The following is a 24,347-nucleotide window of genomic DNA, read 5'->3' as shown; positions in this document are numbered from 1 at the left end:
CCATGCGCCAAAGCATGCAACTTTGCACCACAGTGCGAGGGTCCCTGCATTGTGGGGATGATTGTTTTTGTGCAGGAGGGGTCTCCTTCCCACACATAAACAATCACAAGGGGTTTTCTTCTTTCTACGTGTGCTGCACTTTGCAGCACACATGGAAAGAAAAAAAATGGGGAGAAATACATCTATTTCTCCTGTTGCGTCACACTTACGTCACTCCTGGAGTGGTGAAGGCCTTTGACGCATTCCCAGATTTACAATAGCTTGTAAATCTGGGAATGCGTAAAAATACATAGACGTTGCCTGGGATCCTCCACGCAACATCCATGGAAATGGCTCCCTGATCCAAAGTAAGGCAACGCAGTGGCTTGCGCTGCATTGCCTTACTCCACATCTACAAGGCAATGAAAAGGCACCCAAAGTGGTTTTCTGTGGCCTTGTAGATTTGGGTTAGAAGCCTGAGCCGCAGGTGCGTTGTGAGGATGGCCTCACCCACCCTAGACTGGCGGACTTGATAAGTGAAAAATAAATTAATAATAAAATAGTTTGATTATCATTTTATTTTTCTGCATTCTGCTGCCTTATAGCAGTGGGACAATGCTCCTCTGCCATAACGGAGGGGCTGCCCCTGCACAGAGGTGTCTGGTTTTTCCTCCAACGTTGTCATTCATCTTCCAATCTTTCAGAGGTGCTTATGAATTCTTATGCATTGTTCCTGCAGGTGGCGAAAGAAAATCCAGCAATGGGATTCAACTACTTGATAGAGGCAGTCGGAGGTGTGGGATGCTTCCAGATTATATTTATCATATTCTCACTCCTCTCAACTACCATGTCTGCCTGCCAAATATTCGTGCAAAACTTCTCCGCACATGTGACTGCTCATCACTGTCACCTCCCTTTTCTATCCAATGAGACGCGCAGGGTTAACCTCACCCACAAGGATTTCCTGAAGGCCTTCATCCCAGTTGGTGCCAACCAGCAACTAGAGAGGTGTTTTCGTTTCACCACGCCTCAGTGGGGCCTACTGACCACCAACGACACAGAGGTGAACAGGACAGAGGCAGTCAGAGAGCCATGTTCTGATGGATGGACATATGATACCAGCCTCTTTTCGTCAACCATTGTTTCTGAGGTAAGACACTCTAGCCATGTTGTAACAAAGTGGAATACTGGTGTATAACTCTCTTTTAGGGGCACACAGGCCTTCATTTTCATGTTGCCTGAAACCCTGTTTGAGACTTTTGGTGGTGATACCTGTGCAATTGTTGCACATTTGAGAACAGTGCAGCCTTAACATGTATATGCTGATTTTATGGCTCATTAACGTAACACAAAGTCCAGGTTTTTACAATTTCTGTTTTGTCATATGCCACAACTTTCTGCTTGACAACGGGCTGTGGCCTGTAAAGCAACTGCTGGGGTGTAGTTAGCTACACCATAATGACTGCTATTTATGTATTAAACATTGCCACCAAACTAGTGTAGTACTTAGGCATATGTTGGGCTCATTATCAGTACCAAAACACAATATGGTGGGGTAACTATATCCAATAGAATCCAGATATATTTGTTAAGTGCAGCTCATCACCCGTGAGAGTATACAGGCACTGTGGGTACTGCTGCCGGGGCAAAATTGAGTAACCAGATCTTGAGTCCTTTTCTGCATGAGGTCTGTAGGTGGATTGGGAGGGTGTTGCAGAACATCGCAGTGAGGTGGGAGAAAGAGCGTTCTCCACTGTTGCTGCGGCAGATGCGGGGGTGGGGATGGATGAGGAAGAGGTAGGCAAAGCGCAGGTGCCTGGACGAGAGTTGGAATTTCAGTTGGTTGTTGATGTACACAGGTCCTAGGTCGTGGAGGGCTCTGAAGGCATGAGTCAGCATCTTGAACAGGCATCTCTTCTGAATGAGGAGCCAGTGGAGTTTCTTCAGGTGGGGGTGAAGTGGGTCTGCTTGGGGGGGTCAAGGATGAATCTGGCAGCTGAGTATTGTATCGTCTGTAGTCTCTTGAGGAGTTGCCTGGTGATGCCTCCATAGAATGCATTGCCATAGTCCAGTCGGCTGGCAACCACAGCTTGTGTGACTGTGTGTCTGGTATAAATGGGGAGCCATTTGAAGATCTTGAGGAGCATGCAGACAGTGAGGAAGCTGGAAGACGAGACTGCGTTGATCCATTTTTTTTTGTCAGTTTATTGTTCAGGATGATGCCTAGGTTGCAGGTGTGGTTGCTTAGAGTAGGTGAGGAACCAAGTTTGGAGTGCTGTCATGCGTCATTCCATGGAGAGGCGTTTCCGAAGATCAGCACTTCCATCTTGTCTGTGTTGAGCTGTAGGCAGTTGGTTCTCATCTAGTCCATAATGTTCGTCATTCACTTATGGAAGTTTGACAGCATGGTGGCAAGGTCTTCTGATAGTGAGAGGATGAGCTGGGTGTTGTTGGATTTAATGTTTAGTCCATGTGTTCTTACGACATTTGCTTAGGGCGTCATGTAGGTGTTAAACAAGGTGGGGCTGAGGGATGAACCTTGAGGGACGCTGCAGATATTGTTCTTATGGTGAAGGGCGGGAGGTTCTCTGGGTTCTACCTGTGAGGAAGGAGGCAATCCATTTGATGGCATTTCTTTTCATTCTGATGTTGTGCAGCCTTTTGATCAGGATGTAATGTTATACTGTGTTGAATGCTGCTGAGAGGTCAAGCAGGGTCAGGCCCGCCATTTTTCGTTGGTCGAGGAGGGATCGGATGTCATCGGTGGCTGAAAGCAAGGCAGTTTCGGTGCATTGGTAGGTGCGGAATCTGGATTGGGAGATATCTAGAAGATTGTGGTTCTCCAGGTGTTCTGTGAGTTGTCGGTTGGTGGCCTTCTCGAGGACTTTGGTGGTAGTTCTTGAGTTTGTTGTGCTCAGTGTGTGGTTTCTTGAGTATGGGCTTGACTTCTGTGTGTTTCTATTCTTTGGGGAATGTGGCCATGGTGATCGATGTATTGAGAATGGTGGCGAGCTCATCGCTGATCGCCATTCTCCTGAGGTTGAAAATTTGGCGTGGGCATATGGCCACAGATGCTCCTGAGTGGATGGATTTCATGATGGAAGCCGTGTTCTGTGTGGTGTGCTGGTCCCAGGTGGTGAGCAGGTGGTAGTGTTCTTTGTTTGTGAGGTCGAAGTGGCTGAGGAGGTCAGTGGGCTGGGGTTCAAAGTTTTTGTAAATGGTGTAGAGCTTGTTGTGGAAGAAGTCCACCAGGGAGTTGCAGAGTTCTTGTGAAGGAGTGATGATGTTTTTGGTGGCTGAGGGATTGAAGTCTCTGACGGTGCTGAAGAGTTCCTTGCTGTGATCGGAACTTGCTTTGTAGTAGTAGGCAAGGGTGCTTCTTTTCATCTTTTTCAAGAGTTGGTGGGATTGGTTGAGGGCAGTTTCTAAGGTGGTAAGTTCTGCAGGCTCCCTGCTTGTGTGCCATTTCCTTTCAACTTGTTTGTAGGTACGCTTTGAGGTTCTTAGATCAGTCGTATACCAGCTGGCTTGCTTGGAGGATCCTTTGGACTTGTTGGGTTTTGTTGGAGATGACTATGTTGGCACAGTCTGTGATCCAGGAGGAAAAGTTCTTGACTGCCTGTTTGAGGTTGGTTGCGGTGTGAGGGTGAGAGGTGTTGAGGACGTCCATCCACTGCCAGGCTGAGATCTTGTTCCCACTGCAGCGGGTGTACAGGGTAGTTTGGGCGTAGTGCCAGGGACTCCCTTGATAGTGAAATAGACAATAACGTGGTCTGTCCAGGTGAGGTTGGTGACATGTCTGGATTTGATTCAGTCATTGGCAGAAAAGAAAGGGTCGGGTGTGTGTCCTGCAATGTGGGTGGGGTAATTAACCAGCTGGGTGATGCTGATGTTCATGCTTTTGAGGAGTTTGGCGGTGTTGGTGTCATTGGGGTCATTGAGGTGGAAGTTGAGATCACTGAGGAAGATGTCGTTTTTGGAGTGTAAGGTGAGTGGAGCGATGAAGTCAGGGATGACGTTGCAGTAGCTGGGGCGAGGTCCTGGGGGTCTGTAGGCGAGGGTGCCTCAGATTGTGGTTTTGCTGTCAGTTTGGAGCTAGAAGTTGAGATGTTCTATGATCCTGGTCACGTTATCTGGGATGGTGGTGCAGTTGATGTTTTCCTTGTGAATAATGGTGATTTCACCTCCATACTTGTTGATCCGATCTCAGTGTGCGATCTTGTAGCCTTCTGCTGAGGCAGTGGCAACGTCAAGTGCAGATGCAGGGTAGAGCCAGGTCTCGGTGAGGAAAGTGACACTGCGGGTGAGGGAGGTGACGGTGTCCCACATTTAGGCAACGTGTTTGCATAGAGATCGTGCGTTGAGCAGGAGGCGATGGTTATGGTCTGGAGTGGTTGAGGTCAGAGTGGTGGTGATATCCGTACATGCTGGAGTTTGGTGCTGCAGGAGCAAAGGCAGTGTCAGCAGGTGAAAGGTCCAGTTATGGAGCAGACGGGCTTGCCTTTGGCTCACCGGCAATGCACCTGCTGTGCTTGTCCATGCTGCGGCCTCCATAAGTAGACCTGGAAGGTGGGAGAGGCTAGCTGGCTGCAGAAGGGACAAGATGGGAAGGAAAATGGCGGATGCCGAGGGCAAACAGAAAATCACTGAAAATAAACAGAAAAATAACAGAAAATCCAATTAACACAGCCACGTACAGCAGAGAGGTTACAGGCACTAGACAGGCAGTCCCAGTGTAGGTGAGTAATGGTGCACTGACTATACAGGGGATTATCCATCCCTCAGTATCTGAATGTCATTGGTTTCCCCCTCGTAGACATTCTGATTCAGGGGAAAGATCAATTCCTTGGAAGAAGAATCCTCACCCACAGTAGGTGGCATGCTTCATCATAGGCAATGTTTCCCCACCCTGGTAGTATGATACCACCAGGGAATACTTGACCTCCAACCGGAGGGAATGCTTCCTGGACAATGTGGGATCCAGATTAGATAAATGTACTTAGAGATCACCAGTTATAAGCTTTAATAATAGTAACCTCTGGTGCCTCTAAAATTAGTTATGCAACGGAATGTGAGCACGATGGCTCAATGCAGTGCCCATGTGCCTACATGATGCTCCCCATTACAATTGCCTATATAAATCATGTGCATTCATCAGGGCCATGTATCCCGAAAATTATGTCCTATTCACTACTTAGACCTAAATGCGATTATTTAAGACATGAGTGGTTCCTACCAGTTCTGAGAGTCAATAAACCCTAACTTAGGGAATACCTTGGGAAGTCGTGCCCTGGCTTAACTCCCCTTCTCTACTTATGTGATTAAAGTAGTCACTTATCAGTCTCATACTGTCTATCTGTCTGTAATTATATTTTGATATACATATGTATTCACTGAAAAAAAACAAAGGGTACAAGGACTTTTTAGTTAGGTTGATGTTTTACCCATACCAAAACATAGAAATTCAGCAGTTATAGTTATAGTTATACTTATGTTAAGAAACTATAACTCATTGCCCAAAGTTACTTTCCAGCACGAGTTATAGTTTCTTTAGATATGTATAACTATAAGTATAACTGTAACTGCTGAATTTCTATGCATTTGTATGGGTAAAACATCCACCTAACTATAACATCCCTGTAACCTTTGTTTTTTTTTAGTTAATTTCTATGATTTTTTAATGCACAAGGTAATATTTCAGTCAGGTTGCAGCCAGCCAACCAGGGCCTTGCTTTTCCCAAGGATACGAAGAATATCTGAGCAGGATCCAGGGAGGATCCTCAAATCTATGTCTCGGCTGAAAAGAAGGGCAATTTATGGCCCATGAGGGGTCCCTAAGGGACTCGCGCCGTAAATATAACTCATACCCCTGACATGCAAAATGTTTGCTTTTTGTATTATTTGACCGCTAATGTTTAATTTATATTTTTAATATTGTTATAGAAGTTTTCATGAGTGCTGTAGTGTCTGAGGTAGTTAGTGGTGTATGGCGAGGGCAAGTGTTGTAGTTACCTTAGAGTTATTTCAAGTAACTATAACTCACGCACTAACTATAACTGCAGAATTTCTCTGGTTGTATATCATTAAATTCAGAACCTAACTATAACGTCCCTGTAACCTTTGTTTATTTCAGTGACTTTCAAAGTTTTTTTAAACATTTTTATTTCCTAACTATAATGTCCCTGTAACCTTTGTTTTTTTCAGTAAATTTCTACAGTTTTTTGACGTAAAGTAATTTTCATCACTATATGTTAATACAGCCACCACTGCGCATGGCAATTGCCTGTGCGCAGTGACGGTTGGCCACAGAGCTGGCGGCAAACCCCTATAACAACCCAACCCTGTGTATGGTCTTGCCCCCCCCCCCCTCCCAGGGCACCCAGTCACAATCTCAGGGACCCTGGGAGTCTGAAGATCCCCACGGTCCTAGCTGGCTCCCTGCCTCTGTGGCAGCCAGCATTGCTGTCACAGAGGAGGGAGCTGCTAAAGGAGCTCCCTCCTCTGTGAGAGCATTTGTTTCCTCTTTCTCCCTGACTGCATCTTTGTGGACAGAGAGACAGAGGAAACCTCTGCTCCCAGCGAGGGAGAGCTGTTTGACAGCTCTCCCTCGTTGCAAGCAAAGTGTTTGCTGTGACTTGGCAGCAGCTATAAAGCTGCAGCCAAGCCACAGCAAACAGCTATGTCCCTGAGTGGGCTCCCCAGGACATAGCAGGAACAGGCCCTTGGGGTGGTGGTCCCCTTGGCCATCATTGGCTCCTTGAGGATGGCCGTACCGCCCCCCCTCCAACAAATAGCCCAGGGGAGGTAGTGGTCCCCAGGGTGCGGGGGCCCACAACGGACCCCCTTTTCTTTTTTCAATATTTGCCCGAGGGGGGATGCTCTCCGGGGCTGGGGAGGGGGGGGTGTGCCCTCTCGCATACAATTACAAGTTTGCCTCAGGGCTGCAGCGGACCGCACGGTCGCCACCGCATATCAATACCATTACATGAATGCCCCTGTGGCTGTGGGAAGGAAGGGCCACAGACCCCCCTGCATACCATTACATGACTGCCCCGGGGAGGTGGTGCTCCCCGGGGCAGTGGAGGAGTCCCATATACCATTGCAGGAAAGCCCAGGGGAATTGGTGGTCCCTGGGGCTTTCCAAAGCCCACAAAGGGGCCTTAAAAAACAATGGCGGGAGCTTGTCTTTTTAAATTTGTTTGCCGGAAATTAGCAGCGAAAAGAGAAAATGCTTTTTTGGTCTGGCGGGCACCCCAACACCAGAGTTAAGGAGTCAAGGTGTCTCTACCCTGGCTCCCTTTCTTCTTTACGTACTTTTTTTTTTTAGAAACTTGGCTGAAGCCGAGTCCCAAGATGACTGCCAACACTTCTTGGTTGAAGTGTTGGCAGCCAATCAGAACTGTACATTTCCCCGCACAAGCTCGTCATTATTTACACAGGTTTTGTGGCCGGAAATATACAAATTTGGATGTGCCTGAATTTCTCAAAAACTACTGAATGGAGTTACACCAAATAAGCAAAAGTGTAATGTGTGTACCAAAAACTAACTTTCTGCCAAATTTGGTGTAATTCTGTCCAATGGATGAGGTTGTAGCCTGATTCAAAGGTCCCATGGAAATTAACATGGGAAATGCTACTTTTTTGCCCCCCCCCCCCTTTTGCTCTGGCGCTTACTTTTAATTTAGCCCCCGTGTGGGTCAGGCCCCAGGGTCATTGTGCTAATTTTAAAAAATCGAGATGGACGCAGAGGGTCCTCCTTCAAGGACTTAATGAAGCCATTGGGACTACCACCACCCTGGGGCTGAATTCTGCATTATGCGGGGGTCGAGCAGACCCCCCAGGCCCTGGGTGCCACCACCCCCCTGTGGCCTCAATGTTATAAAAATGTGGGGGGCTGTGTAGACCCCCTGGGCCCAGAGGGTCACCACCTACCCAGGGCTGAAACAAATCCAGTAGAAAGTACTCCACTTGGGTTGGCATTCTGGACAAAATGCTCGCCTCTTCTTGGATAAATATGCACAGCAGGATTCATTCTGGCATGACGCTCAATTCACAGAAATAGAAAGCTCAACAGAACGCATTTACACAAATAGACAAAGCAGGTGCTCAAGCTGAGGCCACACTTCTGTAAAGTACTAATTAACCAACTATCTTGTGCATTATAAAGTGTTTTTTCTCTGCATTTCGAGCTTCAAAAAGTTGTCTGTAAACCTTGATGAAGGTGATTGCATCCCCAGTGTGCATGGCTGAAAGCCTTGTGTGGTATGGGCTTGGGTGGGTATATTGGGTTGGCTGCAGTGTCTGGCCTCAGACAAGGCCCTGTGGCAAAATCCGTGGGGTTGGGTGTACATAGGGCGTTGGCCGCAAGGCCTGGCCGCAGCCAACCCCGCCGCATATGGGCGAAGGCTGTGTGTGGCGCGGGTTTGGATGGTTCAGACGTGCACTGCAGTGGTTGGATTAATGTAAAGTAATTAAAATTACTTTACGTTAAAAAAAACATAGAAATTCACTGAAAAAAACAAAGGTTACATAGAAATTCTGCTGTTATAGTTAGAGTTATTACAAGTAGCTATAGCTCGTGTCCTAAGGTAGCAATAACCCGCGCCCTCACCCTGCACTGCTAATTACCCCACATATTACAGCACTCATGACATCTTTGATAACATCAGGGATAATATCAATGTAATATTTGCAGTAACATTTTGAGGAAAAACTGGGCATGAGCTATAGTTACCTTAGGGCACTAGTTATAGTTACTTGAAATACATATGACAGCTACATTTCTATGGTTTTGTACTCTCAAAATGTGAGCCTATCTCTAACATCCCTGTAACCTTAGGTTTTTATATGATTTTCTCTGTTTTTTTAAATTCTATTTCCTAACTCTAACATCCCTGTAAACATTGGTGTCACAGAGAGAGAGCTGCTAAAGATGTAGCTCCCTCTCTGTAAGAGCAATTGTTTCCTCTGTTTCCCTCCCTGCATTTCTGAAGGCAGGAAAACAGAGGAAACCTCTGCGTCCAGCAAGTGGGAGCTGTTTGACAGCTCTCAGTGCTGGAACTGGAGTGTTTGCTCTGACTTGGCAGGAGCTGCTAAAGCTCCTGCCAAGTCAGAGCAAACAGCTATTCCCCAGGGGGTGGGCATCCCAGGACACAAGAGGAGTTTAAACAGCTGCGGGGAGGTGGGTGTCCCCAGGGCTGAAGGGGGACACACTGCCCCCCTTAATTTCCATTCATGGTGGGCTCCGGTGGGGTGCAGCGTGGCCCTCCTGCATATAATTCAACATTTAACCCGAGGAGGTAGCTGTCACTGGGGCTGCGGATGGGGCCACATGCCCCCCTTTAATTTTCATTAATAGCCCCAAAGAGGTGGTGGTCCCCAGGACAGCAGAGGGGCTGTACAGCCCCCTGCATACAATTCACCATTTGCCCTGGGGAGGTGACATTCCCCGGGGCTGTGGGGGGTCGCGCAAACCCTCCCTTAATTTCCATTAATAGCCCTGGAGAGGTGGTGGGTTTCAGGACTGCGAGGGGGTGGTGGGGTTTGTTCACTGAACTTTCACATCTCTAGATATACAAATTAGTTTTTTCTTTAATTTCTCAAAAACCACTGAACGGATTTACACCAAATAACAAAAAGGGTGTTTTCTCAACCAAGAGCTACCTTTCTGCCAAATTTGGTGTAATTCGTCCAGTGGTTTGGGTGCTGTTCCTGTTCAAAATCCCTATGGGAATTAACATGGAGAAAACACGTTTTGGAATCCCCCTTTTCTCGGCCCCCGCTTGACGGATTATCCCCAAACTTTCCAGACAGCAGCTGATGTGAACGTCTACATTTTTTGGAAACTTCGTGACGATTCGGCAACTGGAGCCAAAGATGTAGGCAGGTTAAAAAACGCTTTTTCAATAGAAACTAGAAACTAGGTCCTAACCCCTGTAAGGTGGACAAACCAGTAGACTGCATAAGCAAGAGTATGTTCACCAAATTAATTAACTTGGATGCCCTATTGCAGCATGTCCTCACCAACATCCAATGTCAAGTGTTCACAAAGTAGCTTTCATATCAGATGTTCACATAATGTATTCCATGTCACAGAAACTGTCTCAGCCCACATCTTCCTCCCTCAATGAAGGAACAATACTCAGTCGTCAATCTTGCTTGAGGAAGAGGCAGTCATTCCGTCAGACTTGTTCTCCAAGTGGGTTCTCTGTCCTGAGAAATGGTAAATAAGATAACCCTGTTGAGCACCACAGAACCTCGACTATCCTGTAGGACAATCTGCCTACATTTCCTGCCCATGCTATCAAAGTGCTGAGCTCCTACATATAGGGGACAGGGGTGAAGGCCAAATCTGTGTACGTTTGGAATCAAATGATGACATCTGATGAAGCAGAAAAAGAAAGACTAACATTCATATATCATGTAACAAAACCGTATAAGACAATGTGATTTTAGCAAAGAAAAATGATGTATGTAGAAAAATGTGCCCACAAAGTAGTTCGCCTTAGAATAAACAAGCTTAATTAATCATGAAAATCGACAAATGTATGACTGTGTCATAAATGAAACTATATTCTATGATTTTCTCGTTAAACTGTTATATGCTTAGCTTAAATTTAGCAGAGGCTTTGGCCTAGTCGCCTGGTCTCAATTTTAACTGCATAGCTTTCACTTGTATTAACAAAGACGTGTTTTTAACCTTTAAAAGCTGTATTTTTCTTGTAGAATGACTAATACACTTATCTTAAAGTTGCGTGCTAGGCAACTTTCATCCCCTTTGAAGCAAGGTCAGTTTCTGCAGGTGCAGACAATGAGGAAACTGATGAAAAATTAATTGGCAACTTTGTTGCTACCTGTGTTCCAAAACTCCAAGGACATCTTATGCGTAGATGAGCATTAAGAGAAAAGACACTATTGATTGGTTAAAGAGAAACCATCCCATGGACCCTCCAATGGAAGAACCTGAAGAATTTGGAACGTTTCTTATTTAATCCCACCGGACGAAGAGAAGCCAGCCATTTTCTTTGATGCCATTTTGAAGCCAGATTTGAGAAGCCATTTTGATGACACTTTGATGCCTTTTCTCTATCCCAGAGAGAGACTTTAAAGAATTCTCACCATAGAGACTTTAACTTTAACTTTACTTTGCCTTGCCCATATAATAACTTTTGCCCCCCCACTTTCCTTGCTGCTGCAAGGAAAACTTACCTTAAACTTTGCCCCTTTGAAGTCTGCCCCATGCTGATCGAACCGGTACCTGAAGGATGAAGACTTATCTTGAATGCTGATTATAGTTGGTAATTATAAAAGGATAAAATGTACTGTTCATTGTATTTTCCTTCTTAGGTACCAACTGCTTATTTTGACAGAGCCTAAGCTAGAAATTTTCTAAATTTGTGTTGATTAAATTCATTTTTGCATGAAGCCCCACATGCCAATGCTAATCAGAGGTTAGTTGAGGTATTCATTTGATTCACCATGCTGAATTGAAATCTTGTTATGCTGACCGATGTATGCAATTAGCCAAATTCAGTTACTTTTATTGGTGATTTGCATTGCTGTAGCTGAGTGCATCATAATCCAAGTTTTGCATAGATTGCGTTTCTTCCGTCGCTATGGACAGCCGGTAATGTTCGTATATGTGTACCATTTGATTTGGAGACTTACTTACATTGTGTTAGCTTTGTTAATATAGGGAAATAAACTCATTAAGTTTTAATAAACGGGTGTGGTTATTCATGACTGAAAGGTCATGGTGTGTTTAATTATACATTTTCTGTTTAACTAATTTGTTGATTGATCACTAATTGAGTATTGGTTATTGATTATAAATGATTATTGATTTGAGGGATCCGACAATTCTTTGGATGAGGAGAGCTCATTCAGGTCAAAAGGTTCACTGACCTCCAGCGTGTCCAAGTATAAGTAATTTATAAGGACTGGACGTGCTATCAGTAAATGGTAGCAGAGATTGATGGTTTGGCCCTTTGGGACCCCATCCGAACAATAGACAGATTCAAGTTAGAATTTTCTTTAATAAAACAAGTTGGAGAGATGATGATACCCTAAATCCCCAATGACTTTCCCGGAATCTCAGAGCTTGTGAATGGAGGAAATGGAGGTGTGAGAATATTTTCGGCGTTTCTAGTGACGGTATGAGTGAAGTTAGGGTTTCGCGCTTGCATAGCTTATGCCGCAGATGAATTGTGAAGTTTGTGAGGATTTTAGGGGGTTACGAACTCCAATCAAAAATGTTTTTTAGAGGAGTGGTACTCCAAAGTGTAAGAGTAGGGAAGTCGTCGAACTTCATATGTGTGTAGCGCTTTGTGCAGGAAAAATTGTCCACGTGGTTGTTGATGTTGAGACGTGACCTGCGAGGTCAAGAGATTCCGGAGTATGTTGAAATGTGTATGAGACACTTGTTTGATGTTGTAATTTGTTCGATTTAATAGGTTGATCGGGCGTGGTCAACGAGTCAGTACGAATATTGATGAATGAAAAAAAAATTCGACTTTGAGATTTGACAAATTCTAAGGTGCACTGGAATAGTTCATTGATCAGTTGAGAGTAAAGTTTGCAGGTAAAATTTTGCTTGCGAAAGTGGGAAACCGAGAAAGATGGAATAACTGCTGAGGCTAGTGAAAAATCCCTAAGGTTTCTGAAGTGATTGTATTACCTTTCCTGTAGTAAACCGACAGATTTGTTTTCTTCTTTTTGATTAGTGCTCTCGATATATTGCAGAAATTAGTTTTGAGTGAAGCTGAATGAAGGAGGACAAGCCACAAGTCTTTGTCAGCCACAGTGTGTGAGTGTGACGTCACTAGGAACCGCGCTGGGATAGGTTTGGTTGGTGAGAAGGGTCGCGCATGGATTGGACGCAGTCCGTGAAGCGCCATTGGTGGGGAAAGGCAAGCGAAGAGTATTCTGGGAATTAAAGTCATTTATTGATTACATTTTGAGAAAAATAAAAGACGGAAAGATGACATTTTTCAAAGCATGTAAGAGTGCCTTAAAAGTAGAAAAGACACTAGCGGATGCTAGATGGGATAGTGCTCAAAAAGTTTGGAGATCAGATATATTGCAGGGAGTTAAATTGTTTCCAGCAATTACTGACGAAGCAGAGATGGAAGGAAGGAAAGCTACCCATAAAACAAACAGGAGTCAGTCCAAAGATAGAGAAAACAAGAGAACCTCGAAAAGGTCAGATGAATCAGACGATGAGGAATTCATTCAGCAATTGCTAAATGACCGTCCACCACCATATGTGGAAAACAAAAATGCCCCAAGCACTAGTACTGCCCCTCCAGAACCAATACAGGGTACTGTAACACCGAATTTGAGAAAATTGGAGATGCAGAGTAGTCCTAATATGCCTTTTACACCAGAAATACCACAAGTTCAGAGAATATATCCTGACATGACTAAACTGGAACGTGTTAATGATTATCAGCCACAGGTCCAAAGACGCTATTATGATGAGCATAATTTGGAAATGACTTCTAATTTAATGGTGCAGAGAGGACAGAATTACCAAAGACCGACATTGATTCAAACCGAACCAACACAAATTTTGATGCCTCAAAAGCAGATTCAAGAAATGCCAAAGTACATTCAAACAGCAGAAACACAGTTAGACATGTCAGCAATGATGAACCATAATGCGGGAATTAACATGCCACAGAATTTGGGTAACAGACAGAATCCGGATGCAATATCTTTGCCTGTCACTGTAGGTCCGCCAGTACCATTATATATACAAGCAAAGCCAAATGTATGTGATCAAAGTGTAATGACGCAGAATGAGACAGGAAGAAGATACATAGAAAATACCCAAGAAACGACTCCAGTAGGAACATTGTCAAATAGATCTGGGTCTTTCTTGGAATTTAGTCCAATTCCAATTTGTGTTCCGTCAACTGTGGTAAGGTCAAGTCCACCACTAATAATACCGCAAACTTCAAAAACAGAAATATTACAGAAACCATCAGTAGCAGTAGACATAGATGCTACATTAATGGGACTAAACGCACAACAGTTTACACAATGGTTGAACAGTCTGAATTCCCTACAGAGTACACCCAAGGGGAAAGGAGAAGAATATTTGAATCAAATAAGATTGGGCATGGAAGCAGGTGAGCTCGTAGATGGAACGATGTGTTTGAACAGGTTAGAATCATACACAGAAGAAGAGCTGAGATACATTGCCCTAGAATTACAAGAGAAGTAAGCAGCATACATAAGAGGTTACAAGAAATTGCAGACAGACACAAAATAGACATAAATAAAACAAAGCATTTGAGCAGAAGTTACAGGTTAGACTTTGAGACAAAAGATTTTGAACATATGAGGTCTGCAGGAATGAAAACACACCTTAAAGAAATATTGCAAAGCGCGCAGGTTTGGAGATGTTTAGACAAGTGGGAGAGTAGGTGGGTTAAGAAAAAGGATAAGAAGAAAGAAAGTATCCCAGATCAAAATGTCAAAACACATCAGAATGATCATCTTATAACCATGTTACCGATGAGAGAAACAGCAGGAGGAAAACTTATCCATGTACCATGGCACAGGTGTGACATTCAATCTTTTACGGATGATTACCCTAAGTTAAGAGAGAAACCGATCGAATGGTATCAACAAACAGATAGATTTGTGAAACTCGCAAAATGTCTTTGGGAAGACCTGAATACTTTATTCGAAATTGTAGTTCCAGCAGATTTGTGGGAAGATTGTAAAAGGGCTGTAGAGTGGCCAACAAGTGAACCGGAAAGAGATAAGGACACAGGTGCACCATCGCCTAGGGTAATGAGCATATACCATAAAGTGATTGAGTATCTGAAAACAAAAGTTGCGTCGAAAAATGTAGATTGGCAGAAAATTTACATAACAGCACAGGAAGTTAAAGAGTACTATGCATAATATGAGAGATTGTTGAAAGCATTTAAAAATTACAGTGGCACGGAAACGATTGAGGCAAAGGACATGCTCCATTTTGTATTCAGATTTGTGGAAGGATTGAGACCCGAAATTAGCCAGATGATTAAAATGCATTTGATTTGTTGACAGTCAAAATCGATCGATGAAGTGTTGAACTATGCAAAATACTGCAGTGATGAGATTGAGACAAAGCAGAAAAGGTTGAAAGAAAAAGTGATGGTGATGCAGATTAGAGCAGCTCCATCAGGTTTGCAAGGTTTTCAACAACAATTGCCGCAGCAGCAACAGCAGGGAAATGCTATGTTTCAGCCACAGATGAGAGGCAGAGGCCAAAGAGGTTTTGTGAATAATGGTCCTGACTTAAATATTGTTGTGATTCCAAATGGTATACAGGCAATGAAGAAAGTGATGCCATGTCACACGTGCGAAATCGTCGGACATTGGAAACGGGAGTGCCCAATGTTGGTGCAGGAAGGTGTAGGTCAGCAAAAAAATGATGTCAGTACATTTCAGAATATGAGAGGACCAAAATTGAGAGGTCCAAACCCAAATTTCCCAAATAATGTGAATCAGATGCAAGGTCTACAACCTATACAACAACAGCAGGTGAAAATGCCTTGTGTACAAATGGTACAATCACAGCCAATGCAACAGCAGTTTCCTATGGTACCTAATCAGCAAATGCAAGTACCCTTAGCACCAATGAATCAGCAACAAGTAATGCTTCCTCAACAGGTTACAGGTCAAGGAATGAATCCAAGTAACAGAGTACACCAATTCCCGTTACACAGTGAGAATGGAATCAACAATGAATGGGAGAGTGAAAGTTCAGATGAGGAGGGAAATTGTATGCTTGCAGCATCTTTGGAAGTTGATCAAAAGGGACCATATGTGGAAGGAAGAGTTATGGGTCACAATGTTTCATTTCTGGTTGACACAGGAGCTACACACTCTACAGTCAGAAGTATCGAAGTACCAAATTTGCCACTTTCAGGGAGAACAGTTCAAGTAGTGGGAGTGGCAAATAGGTATCTGACAAACCCAATTACAGATCCAGTGCAGGTCAAAATTGGTAACTTTCAAGGGTTACATAAATTTGTGGTGTGTGACTCAAGTCCAACATCCCTATTAGGAAGAGATTTATTATGCAAACTAGGATGCTCAATTATGTGCTCACATAATGGAATTGAAATTCAGACAAACAGTGATGAGGAAGAAGAGGACAGCTTAGAAGAAGAAGAAGAAGAAATGGAAACTGTTGATGAAGAGTATCCCCTGATTACTCTCTATCCTATGCTCACTGAGGCAGATATTCCAGCTGATTTACAGGAAACTGTTGAGAAGGAGGTGTGGGATATGACAGGGAAAGAAGTAGGATTGATCAAAGGAGCAGAACCAGTGAAAGTGACTGTAAAACCTAATGTACATTTTCCTCAGACTCCACAATACCATGTCACAAGATACTCTCATGAAAGTTGCCCAACTCATTGACGAATTTGTGAAACAGGGAGTACTGAAAGAAGTACTAAGTGGTCCATGTAATTCACCAATCATGGGACTAATGAAACCAAGTGGAAAAGTCTGAATTGTTCAAGATTTGAGAAAAATAAATGACTTAATAGTCAAATGTTTCCCGTAGTACCAAATCCAGCTGTAATAATGTTTCAAATTCCCTGTGATGCAGAGTGGTTCTCAGTCATCGATTTGTCACAAGCATTCTTTTCTCTGCCTCTTCATGAGGACAGCCAATTTCTCTTTTGCTTCAAATTCCTGGACAGGGTCTACAGTTTGTGTCGAATTCCTCAAGGGTTTTCGGAGTCACCATCAATTTTCTATCAGATTTTAAAGAAAAATCTGGAATCATTGGAATTACCTTTTGAATCAACCTTAATACAGTATATTGACGATTTTCTGACCCCCACCTCCTCCCCCACAACTAACAACATGGGAGGAGCAAGTCTTGACCATCTTGCATCTTGAGGGCCTCGCAGGAGTCGGTGGAGGATGGGACACTGGTAAGTCAATTCTTAACTATCATATCCCCCACCCTACCTGCATGCTATCACACACCCCCACTCTCTCCCCTCCCCTATCACTACAACTCCTCACATATGTACCCATGACACAAACCGCCCATCCCAACACCAAGCCCTGCATGACACAACTAAGCATGGACACCCCTCACTAAAGCATACCCACTGCACATACCCAGTACACCCCCCCAACCATCACCACACAACCCCACACACAGGAATGCTTGCACTGGGGTACACAAACACCCACCCATTGCACACCATTACACACACACATGCAATAATCACGCTCTTATGCCCCTGCAGGAACCCAAAGGACTGTCACCACACCAGAGGGTCCAGACAACACCACTCCACCCCCAGAAGAGGCCCACAGTGACGATAGCAGCTCTGCCCTACTGGATCCTGATGACCAGCCCGGACCATCCTGGGCCTCGGGACAGTCGGTTCCCCTTGCACAGGCACAGCCCAACACCGACCTTCCGCCCTCTGGTAACACCAGCACAGCACCCACGCAGCGGGCCCAAACCTCCCTACCCAGGACAGGTCAATCAGCGGTGTGTCCACCACTGCAGGGCACCCAGGGTAACCCACCACCCCAACAACAACAGGGACCTGGGGGCAGTGGTAGTGGGCACACGGTCCAGGGGACGGAGGCACAGGAACACAGGGGAACTGGGAGGGCTGCTGTGCGACAGAGGGCGGACAGGCCAAGGGAAACCACTCTCCACGAGGCCCTATCCTCCATCATGGGAGCATACCACCACTCCCAGGAGACGATGGCGACGGTCCTGGACAAGTTGCAGGAGACCCTGCGCCTGCAGGACGAACTGTATTTGGGGTTCAGGGAGGAGCTCAGGATCATCAGCTCCGCCCTGGGCACCATTGTAGGGGTGCTGAAGGACATACAGCAGACCTTGAGGGACACTGTGGCACTCCAAGGGGCTCCTGACACTAGCCAGGACGATGAACTGCCCACCACCTCTGCCGGCGCTAGTGGACAGGACGCCCCGCCACAGGACCACCACACCAGCACCCCACCCCCTGCAGACGGACAACCACCACGCAAGCGGTCCCTGAGATCCAGGAACAGGACAGAGCAAGATGGCAAGACCCCCGCCAGGAAATAAGACCACCCTGATTGTCCTCCCACTGTCCCACTTTGTTACCCTGTCCATACTTAAACTGCCCCAGCTCTACTTCCTATGCCCAGATGGGCAGTGCACCTGTGAGACTAATTGACTGGACTCTGCCATGGACATTCCTACGCCATCACCCATCCTCATTTTACAACCCCCTCCCATTTCTGAGCACTTTATTAAACACCCTTGAAACACAAAACAATCTGGAGTCAGTCTGTGATTTAGTAAATATGTATTATCAATGACAGTGTCATAATGGGTGTACCATTCTAAAGCTAACATACCTATGTCACACATCACAAGCCCTTGAAGGATGCAAGCAGTTGACACATAGGTAACCACACCTGTGAAACGGTAATGGAAGGGTACAACTCAGTTACCAAATAGTGATTTAAATTGAAAAACAGGATAGAGGTAGACCTGTGAAAGTTAATGTAATGCTAAAAATGAAAATGTTCTCACCTGTGTCTCACTGGAAATATTGCTGTATGACTGACTCCCTGTTGTCGTTGTCTTCATCAGCTTCATCCTCATCACTGTCCACAGGCTCCAAAGCTGCTACAACACCGTCATCTGGATCATCCTCCTGCAGAAAAGGCACCTGGCGTCGCAAAGCCAAATTATGGAGCATGGAGCAGGCGATGATGATATCGCACACCTTCTTCGGTGAGTAGAATAGGGATCTACCTGTCATATGGAGGCACCTGAATCTGGCATTCAGGAGGCCGAAGGTGCGTTCGATCACCCTCCTAGTCCGTCCATGGGCCTCATTGTAGCGTTCCTCTGCCCTGGTCCTGGGATTCCTCACTGGGGTCAATAGCCAGGAAAGGTTGGGGTAACCAGAGTCCCTCAATAGCCATACACGGTGCCTCTGGAGTTGACCCATCAGATCAGGGATGCTGCTATTCCGCAGGATGTAGGCGTCATGCACTGAGCCAGGGAACATAGCATTTACCTGCAAGATGTACTGGTCTGCCAAACAGACCATCTGGACTTTCATGGAATGATAACTCTTCCGGTTCCTGTACACCTGTTCACTCCTGTGGGGGGGGGGGCCAAAGCCACATGTGTCCCATCAATGGCACCTATGACGTTGGGGATATGTCCAAGGGCATAGAAGTCACCTTTCACAGTAGGCAAATCCTCCACCTGAGGGAAAATGATGTATCTCCTTACGTGTTTCAGCAGGGCAGACAACACTCCGGACCACACGTTGGAAAACATAGGCTGGGACATCCCTGATGCCATGGCCACAGTTGTCTGAAAAGACCCACTTGCAAGGAAATGGAGCACTGACAGCACCTGCACGTCAGGGGGGATTCCAGTCGGATGGCGGATTGGTGACATCAGGTCTGGCTCCAACTGGGTACATAGTTCCTGGATTGTGGCACGGTCAAACCGGTAGGTTACGATGATATGTCGCTCTTCCATTGTCAACAGGTCCACCAGCGGTCAGTACACCGGAGGATTCCGCCATCTTCTCATATGTCCCAGCAGACAGTGCCTACGAAGGACAACAGTGAAGAACCAGTCATCATTCATCCAGGTATGTACCCACAGTCACACACAAGACTACACCACTCACAAAACCCTTCCTGTATGTGTGTTGAGTGTAGGCCTAGCTATGTGTGACTCAGTAGTAAATGAAGCCATGTGGGCCCCTGAAATGGCAGCTGCCTGACCTCTAAAGTGGGACAATGGGATTGTGGGGTAACTGCGCTGGCGTTACACACTGTTGCGGTAGGCGGTCGTAGACCGCGGCGCAATGCTGCATTGGTTAACATTGGACCCTATGGGTCCCAGAAGCCAATGAACAGGTGCGCTGGCGGTGATGATGCACACCGCCGCGGACGTCACCGCCGCAGACGTCACCGCCATTTTCTATCTGTTCAATCACTAGATACCTGACCTTCGACAGGAGAGGACCTACACTACAAGTGCTGCTGTGACCTCGGTCTGGAAGCGACTATGGCTGCTGCGTCTGGGGAAAGGGCCCCTGCCTTCACTGCACAGGAGTTGGAGAAACTGGTAGACGGGGTCCTCCCCCAGTACACGCTACTCTACGGTCCTCCAGACCAACAGGTTAGTACACAGGGAGCACATTGTATGGGCTAGGCCTGGGTGGAGATGGCTGGTTGGAAGAGGGAAGGGGGCAGAGTTCATAGAACATTAATGCATGGGAATGAATGGGCCACATGGCCAGAGTAGGGAGGGGGCCACTCACAACGACGGTGCAGTTGGTAATGACTGTTCCTCTTTCCTTGTGCATGTCATATAGGACAGCGCCCACCAGAAGAGGGACATTTGGCGTGCCATCGCCAAGGCGGTCCGGACCCTGGGGGCCCACCAGAGACGGGCACCTACTGCCGTAAGAGATGGGAGGACATTCGCCGCTGCAGCAAGAAGACGGCGGAGGCTCAGCTGGGGATGGCCTCCCAACGTGGGAGGGGTGCCTGTCGCACCATGACCCCCCTGATGTTCCGGATCCTGGCGGTGGCCTACCCAGAGTTGGATGGGCGCTTGAGGGCATCACAGCAGACACAAGGGGGTGAGTACACTCTCATTCTTCGGACTTTGCGTGCAGTGGAGGTGTCTGGGTGGGGGAGGTGGGCTGTGGGTGTCCCTAGGCCAGGGCGAGTTAGGTAGGCAAGGCCCCTCCGTAATGTAGGCCATGTGGCACTCTACCCCACCTCAGCAGAGTGCCAAGTCGAGGTATAGTTGCCCCTGTGGCATCCATGTGCGCCGATGTCAACCATTGCCATATAGGCCATATCCCAGAAATTGCATGTGCAGAGGGCAGGAGCACGGCGTAATGCAGGGGGCATCTGCGTTTGTCTTGTCCGCCAACGGTAGCGGTATGCCATGCACTAAAACCCTCTTTCTTCTGTCTCCCCCCCTTTTTCTGCTCTCCCTGTACTTTTGTACATCAGCATCAACAGGCGGAGGTAGAGTGGCACCGGAGCACGAGGGAGCTGCATCCCACATGGCCATGGAGGGCCACACCACGGACTCTGAATGCACCAGTGGGACGGAGGGCGAGGGGAGCCTCACGTCGGCCACCGGATCACCAAGCAGCAACACAGACTTGTTCGACGATGTGGGCTCCCTTGTGGTGGCGGCACCATCTGTGCCCCCCACCTCTACAGGTACAGCCTCCACCTCCCCTACCAGCACCACCCTCCCAGCAGCCCCTCAGTGTTCGCCCCGTGCCCGCTCACCCAGGAAGGTGGGCATCACCTTCGCCCCAGGCACCTCAGGCCCTGCCCCAGTCACCCCTGCTGCCCTCAGTGAGAAGGCCATTGACCTCCTCAGGTCACTCACTGTTGGGCGGTCTGCCATTGTGAATGCCATCCAGGGTGTAGAACGAGAGTTGCAACACGGTAATGCATTCCTGGAGGACATTCATTCTGGTCAGGCTGTCCTTCAGCGAACCCTGCAATCTTTGGCCTCAGCACTGATTGCAGCAATTGTCCCCTGTGTCTAGCCTCCCCCCTCCAACTTCCTCCACCCAGACCCAATCTCATGTACCCCAGCCCATCCCAAGCACACCTACAGACCAGCATGCACACAAGTCAACACACACAAGTAGCTCAAGCAAACATAGGCACCACACACACCACAGGCACTCACGCAAGCCTCACCCACATACAGACACAACAACATCCACTGCCTCCACTGTGTCCCCCTCCTCCTCTTCTCCCTCCTCCCTCCCAGTGTGGTCTACACACACACCTGCATGCACCACATCTACAGGCACCATGAATCGCACCAGGACACCCAGCACCACAAGCCGCTCACCTGCACTCACCACCTCCACTGCCTTTTACACGTCCCCTGTGTCCTCTCCCAGTGTGTCTGTGACGCCCCCTCCCAAAGTACACAAACGCCGGCAATCACTCACCCAACATCCATCCACCTCATGACAGCCTCCAATACCTGCACCTGCACCCAAAACACCTAAAGTGCCACCTCCGACAACCACCTCCTCTTCCTCCACTCCCAGACCCCCTCCAGCTACCCATCCCAGTGTTCGTCAGAAACTGTCCCTCTGTAAAGTTGACCTTTTTGCCCCCACCCCCCCTCCAATTAATCAGTCCCGTCGTAGCGCCTCAGCCAAAAAGCCTCCAATACCAGTGGTGCCTGTTCAAGGTTTTTGGAGTGCACCGGCCACCAGGGCAGGCAGTAGGACCCAGAGCCAAGGCACTGGCAGCCCACCCCCTGTAAAGGCTCTAAAATTGGAGAGTGGACGACGGGACCGTGTGAACACTCCTGGTGGGAAAACAACTGACATGGGTTCCAAGGGGATTGGAGAGTCAGCTGTGACTCCACCAAAGGTGGGGAAGGGCCAGAGGAAGTCTGCCCATCCTGTTGTGAGTGTCACGGCGGAGAAGTGCGCCATCAATTCCGGCGGTCGAGACACAACCGCCAGCACCGTCGTTACTGGTCCAGAGACCACCGCCAGAGTCACAGCCCAGGAGGGCCCCACTATCGTCAGTGGTCCAGAGACCACCGCCAGAGTCACAGCCCTGGAGTGCCCAAGTATCGTCACTGGTCCGGAAACCACAGCCAGAGTCACAGCCCAGGAGGGCCCCACTATCGTCACTGGTCCAGAGACCACTGCCAGAGTCACAGCCCTGGAGGGCCCAAGTATCATCACTGGTCCGGAGACCACCGCCAGAGTCACAGCCCTGGAGGGCCCAAGTATCGTCACTGGTCCGGAGACCACCGCCAGAGTCACAGCCCAAGAGGGCCCCACTATCCTCACTGGTCCAGAGACCACCGCCAGAGTCACAGCCCTGGAGGGCCCAAGTATCGTCACTGGTCCGGAGACCACCGCCAGAGTCACAGCCCAGGAGGGCCCCACTATCGTCACTGGTCCAGAGACCACCGCCAGAGTCACAGCCCAGGAGGGCCCCACTATCGTCACTGGTCCAGAGACCACCACCACCGCCGGAGTAAGTGCCCAGGAGGGCCCAAGTATCGTCACTGGTCAGGAGACCACCGCCGGAGTAAGTGCCCAGGAGGGCCCAAGTATCGTCACTGGTCAGGAGACCACTGCAGGAGTAAGTGCCCAGGAGGGCCCAAGTATCGTCACTGGTCAGGAGACCACCGCCGGAGTAAGTGCCCAGGAGGGCCTAAGTATCGTCACTGGTCCGGAAACCACCGCCGGAGTCAGTGTCCTGGAGGGCCCCGTCTGCCACAGCCCCGCTGGGCAAAGATGAAACGTCATGCCACACACCAATGTCCAGTGTAGAAGACGTCATCCCACACACCAATGTCCTTATCAGAACCGCCATGGCAAAGCACCGCTGAACAGTCCTGAACCGCCATGTCAAAGCACCGCTGAACAGGGCAAAGACCGCCATGGCAAAGCACCGCTGAACAGTCCTGAACTGCCATGTCAAAGCACCGCTGAACAGGGCAAAGACCGCCATAGCAAAGTACCGCTGAACAGGGCAAAGACCGCCATGTCAAAGCACCGCTGAACAGGGCAAAGACCGCCATGTCAAAGCACCGCTGAACAGGGCAAAGACCGCCATGGCAAAGCACCGCTGAACAGGGCAAAGACCGCCATGTCAAAGCACCGCTGAACAGGGCAAAGACCGCCATGGCAAAGTACCGCTGAACAGGGCAATGCACTGGGTAGGAATGAATGGACCGCCACATCAGGCATCCTTATCCCATGTGCAGCTGGGACAGTGACAGGACACGACCTTTCACTGGGAGACTCATCCAGTCTGGGCACCAGTCCCCCCCAGTACCAGTAGAGACCTGCATCAACTTGAGAGACTGTGTCTTTGCACTCCCCAGGATGGAACAGTGGGCAACCCACCCACTGTATAGACTTGAGAGACTGTGGCTTTGCACTCCCCAGGATGGAACAGTGGGCAACCCACCCACTGTAGAGACTTGAGTGACTGTGGCTTTGCACTCCCCAGGATGGCGCAGTGGGCAACCCACCCACTGTATAGACTTGAGAGACTGTGGCTTTGCACTCCCCAGGATGGAACAGTGGGCAACCCACCCACTGTATAGACTTGAGAGACTGTGGTTTTGCACTCCCCAGGATGGCACAGTGGGCAACCCTCCCACTGTAGAGACTTGAGAGACTGTGGCTTTGCACTCCCCAGGATGGTAGAGTGGGCAAACCACCCACTGTATAGACTTGAGAGACTGTGGCTTTGCACTCCCCAGGATGGCATAAATGGGCATGGAGCCCCGTCGTGGATCTGGCTTTGCAGTCATCTGGCTGAGGTGC

At 47.8% G+C, this 24,347-nt stretch overlaps 1 protein-coding gene across 1 annotated transcript in view; it reads left to right on the top strand.

Annotated features, from left to right (window-relative positions):
• Positions 1 to 729: 729 nt before the first annotated feature.
• Positions 730 to 24,347, top strand: part of LOC138260013 (solute carrier family 22 member 20-like) — a 407,633-nt gene continuing 384,015 nt past the window's right edge. Inside the window, exon 1 of the mRNA XM_069208073.1 lies at positions 730 to 1,129. Coding sequence (XP_069064174.1) covers positions 740 to 1,129 — 390 coding nt within the window. The 5' untranslated portion in view covers positions 730 to 739. The remainder of the gene's footprint in view (positions 1,130 to 24,347) is intronic.

This window comes from Pleurodeles waltl, chromosome 9, assembly GCF_031143425.1.
Source record: "Pleurodeles waltl isolate 20211129_DDA chromosome 9, aPleWal1.hap1.20221129, whole genome shotgun sequence".
Classification (NCBI taxonomy): domain Eukaryota; kingdom Metazoa; phylum Chordata; class Amphibia; order Caudata; family Salamandridae; genus Pleurodeles; species Pleurodeles waltl.
Note: the sequence above shows the minus strand (reverse complement) of the source record. Positions and strands in the feature narration are given on the sequence as shown.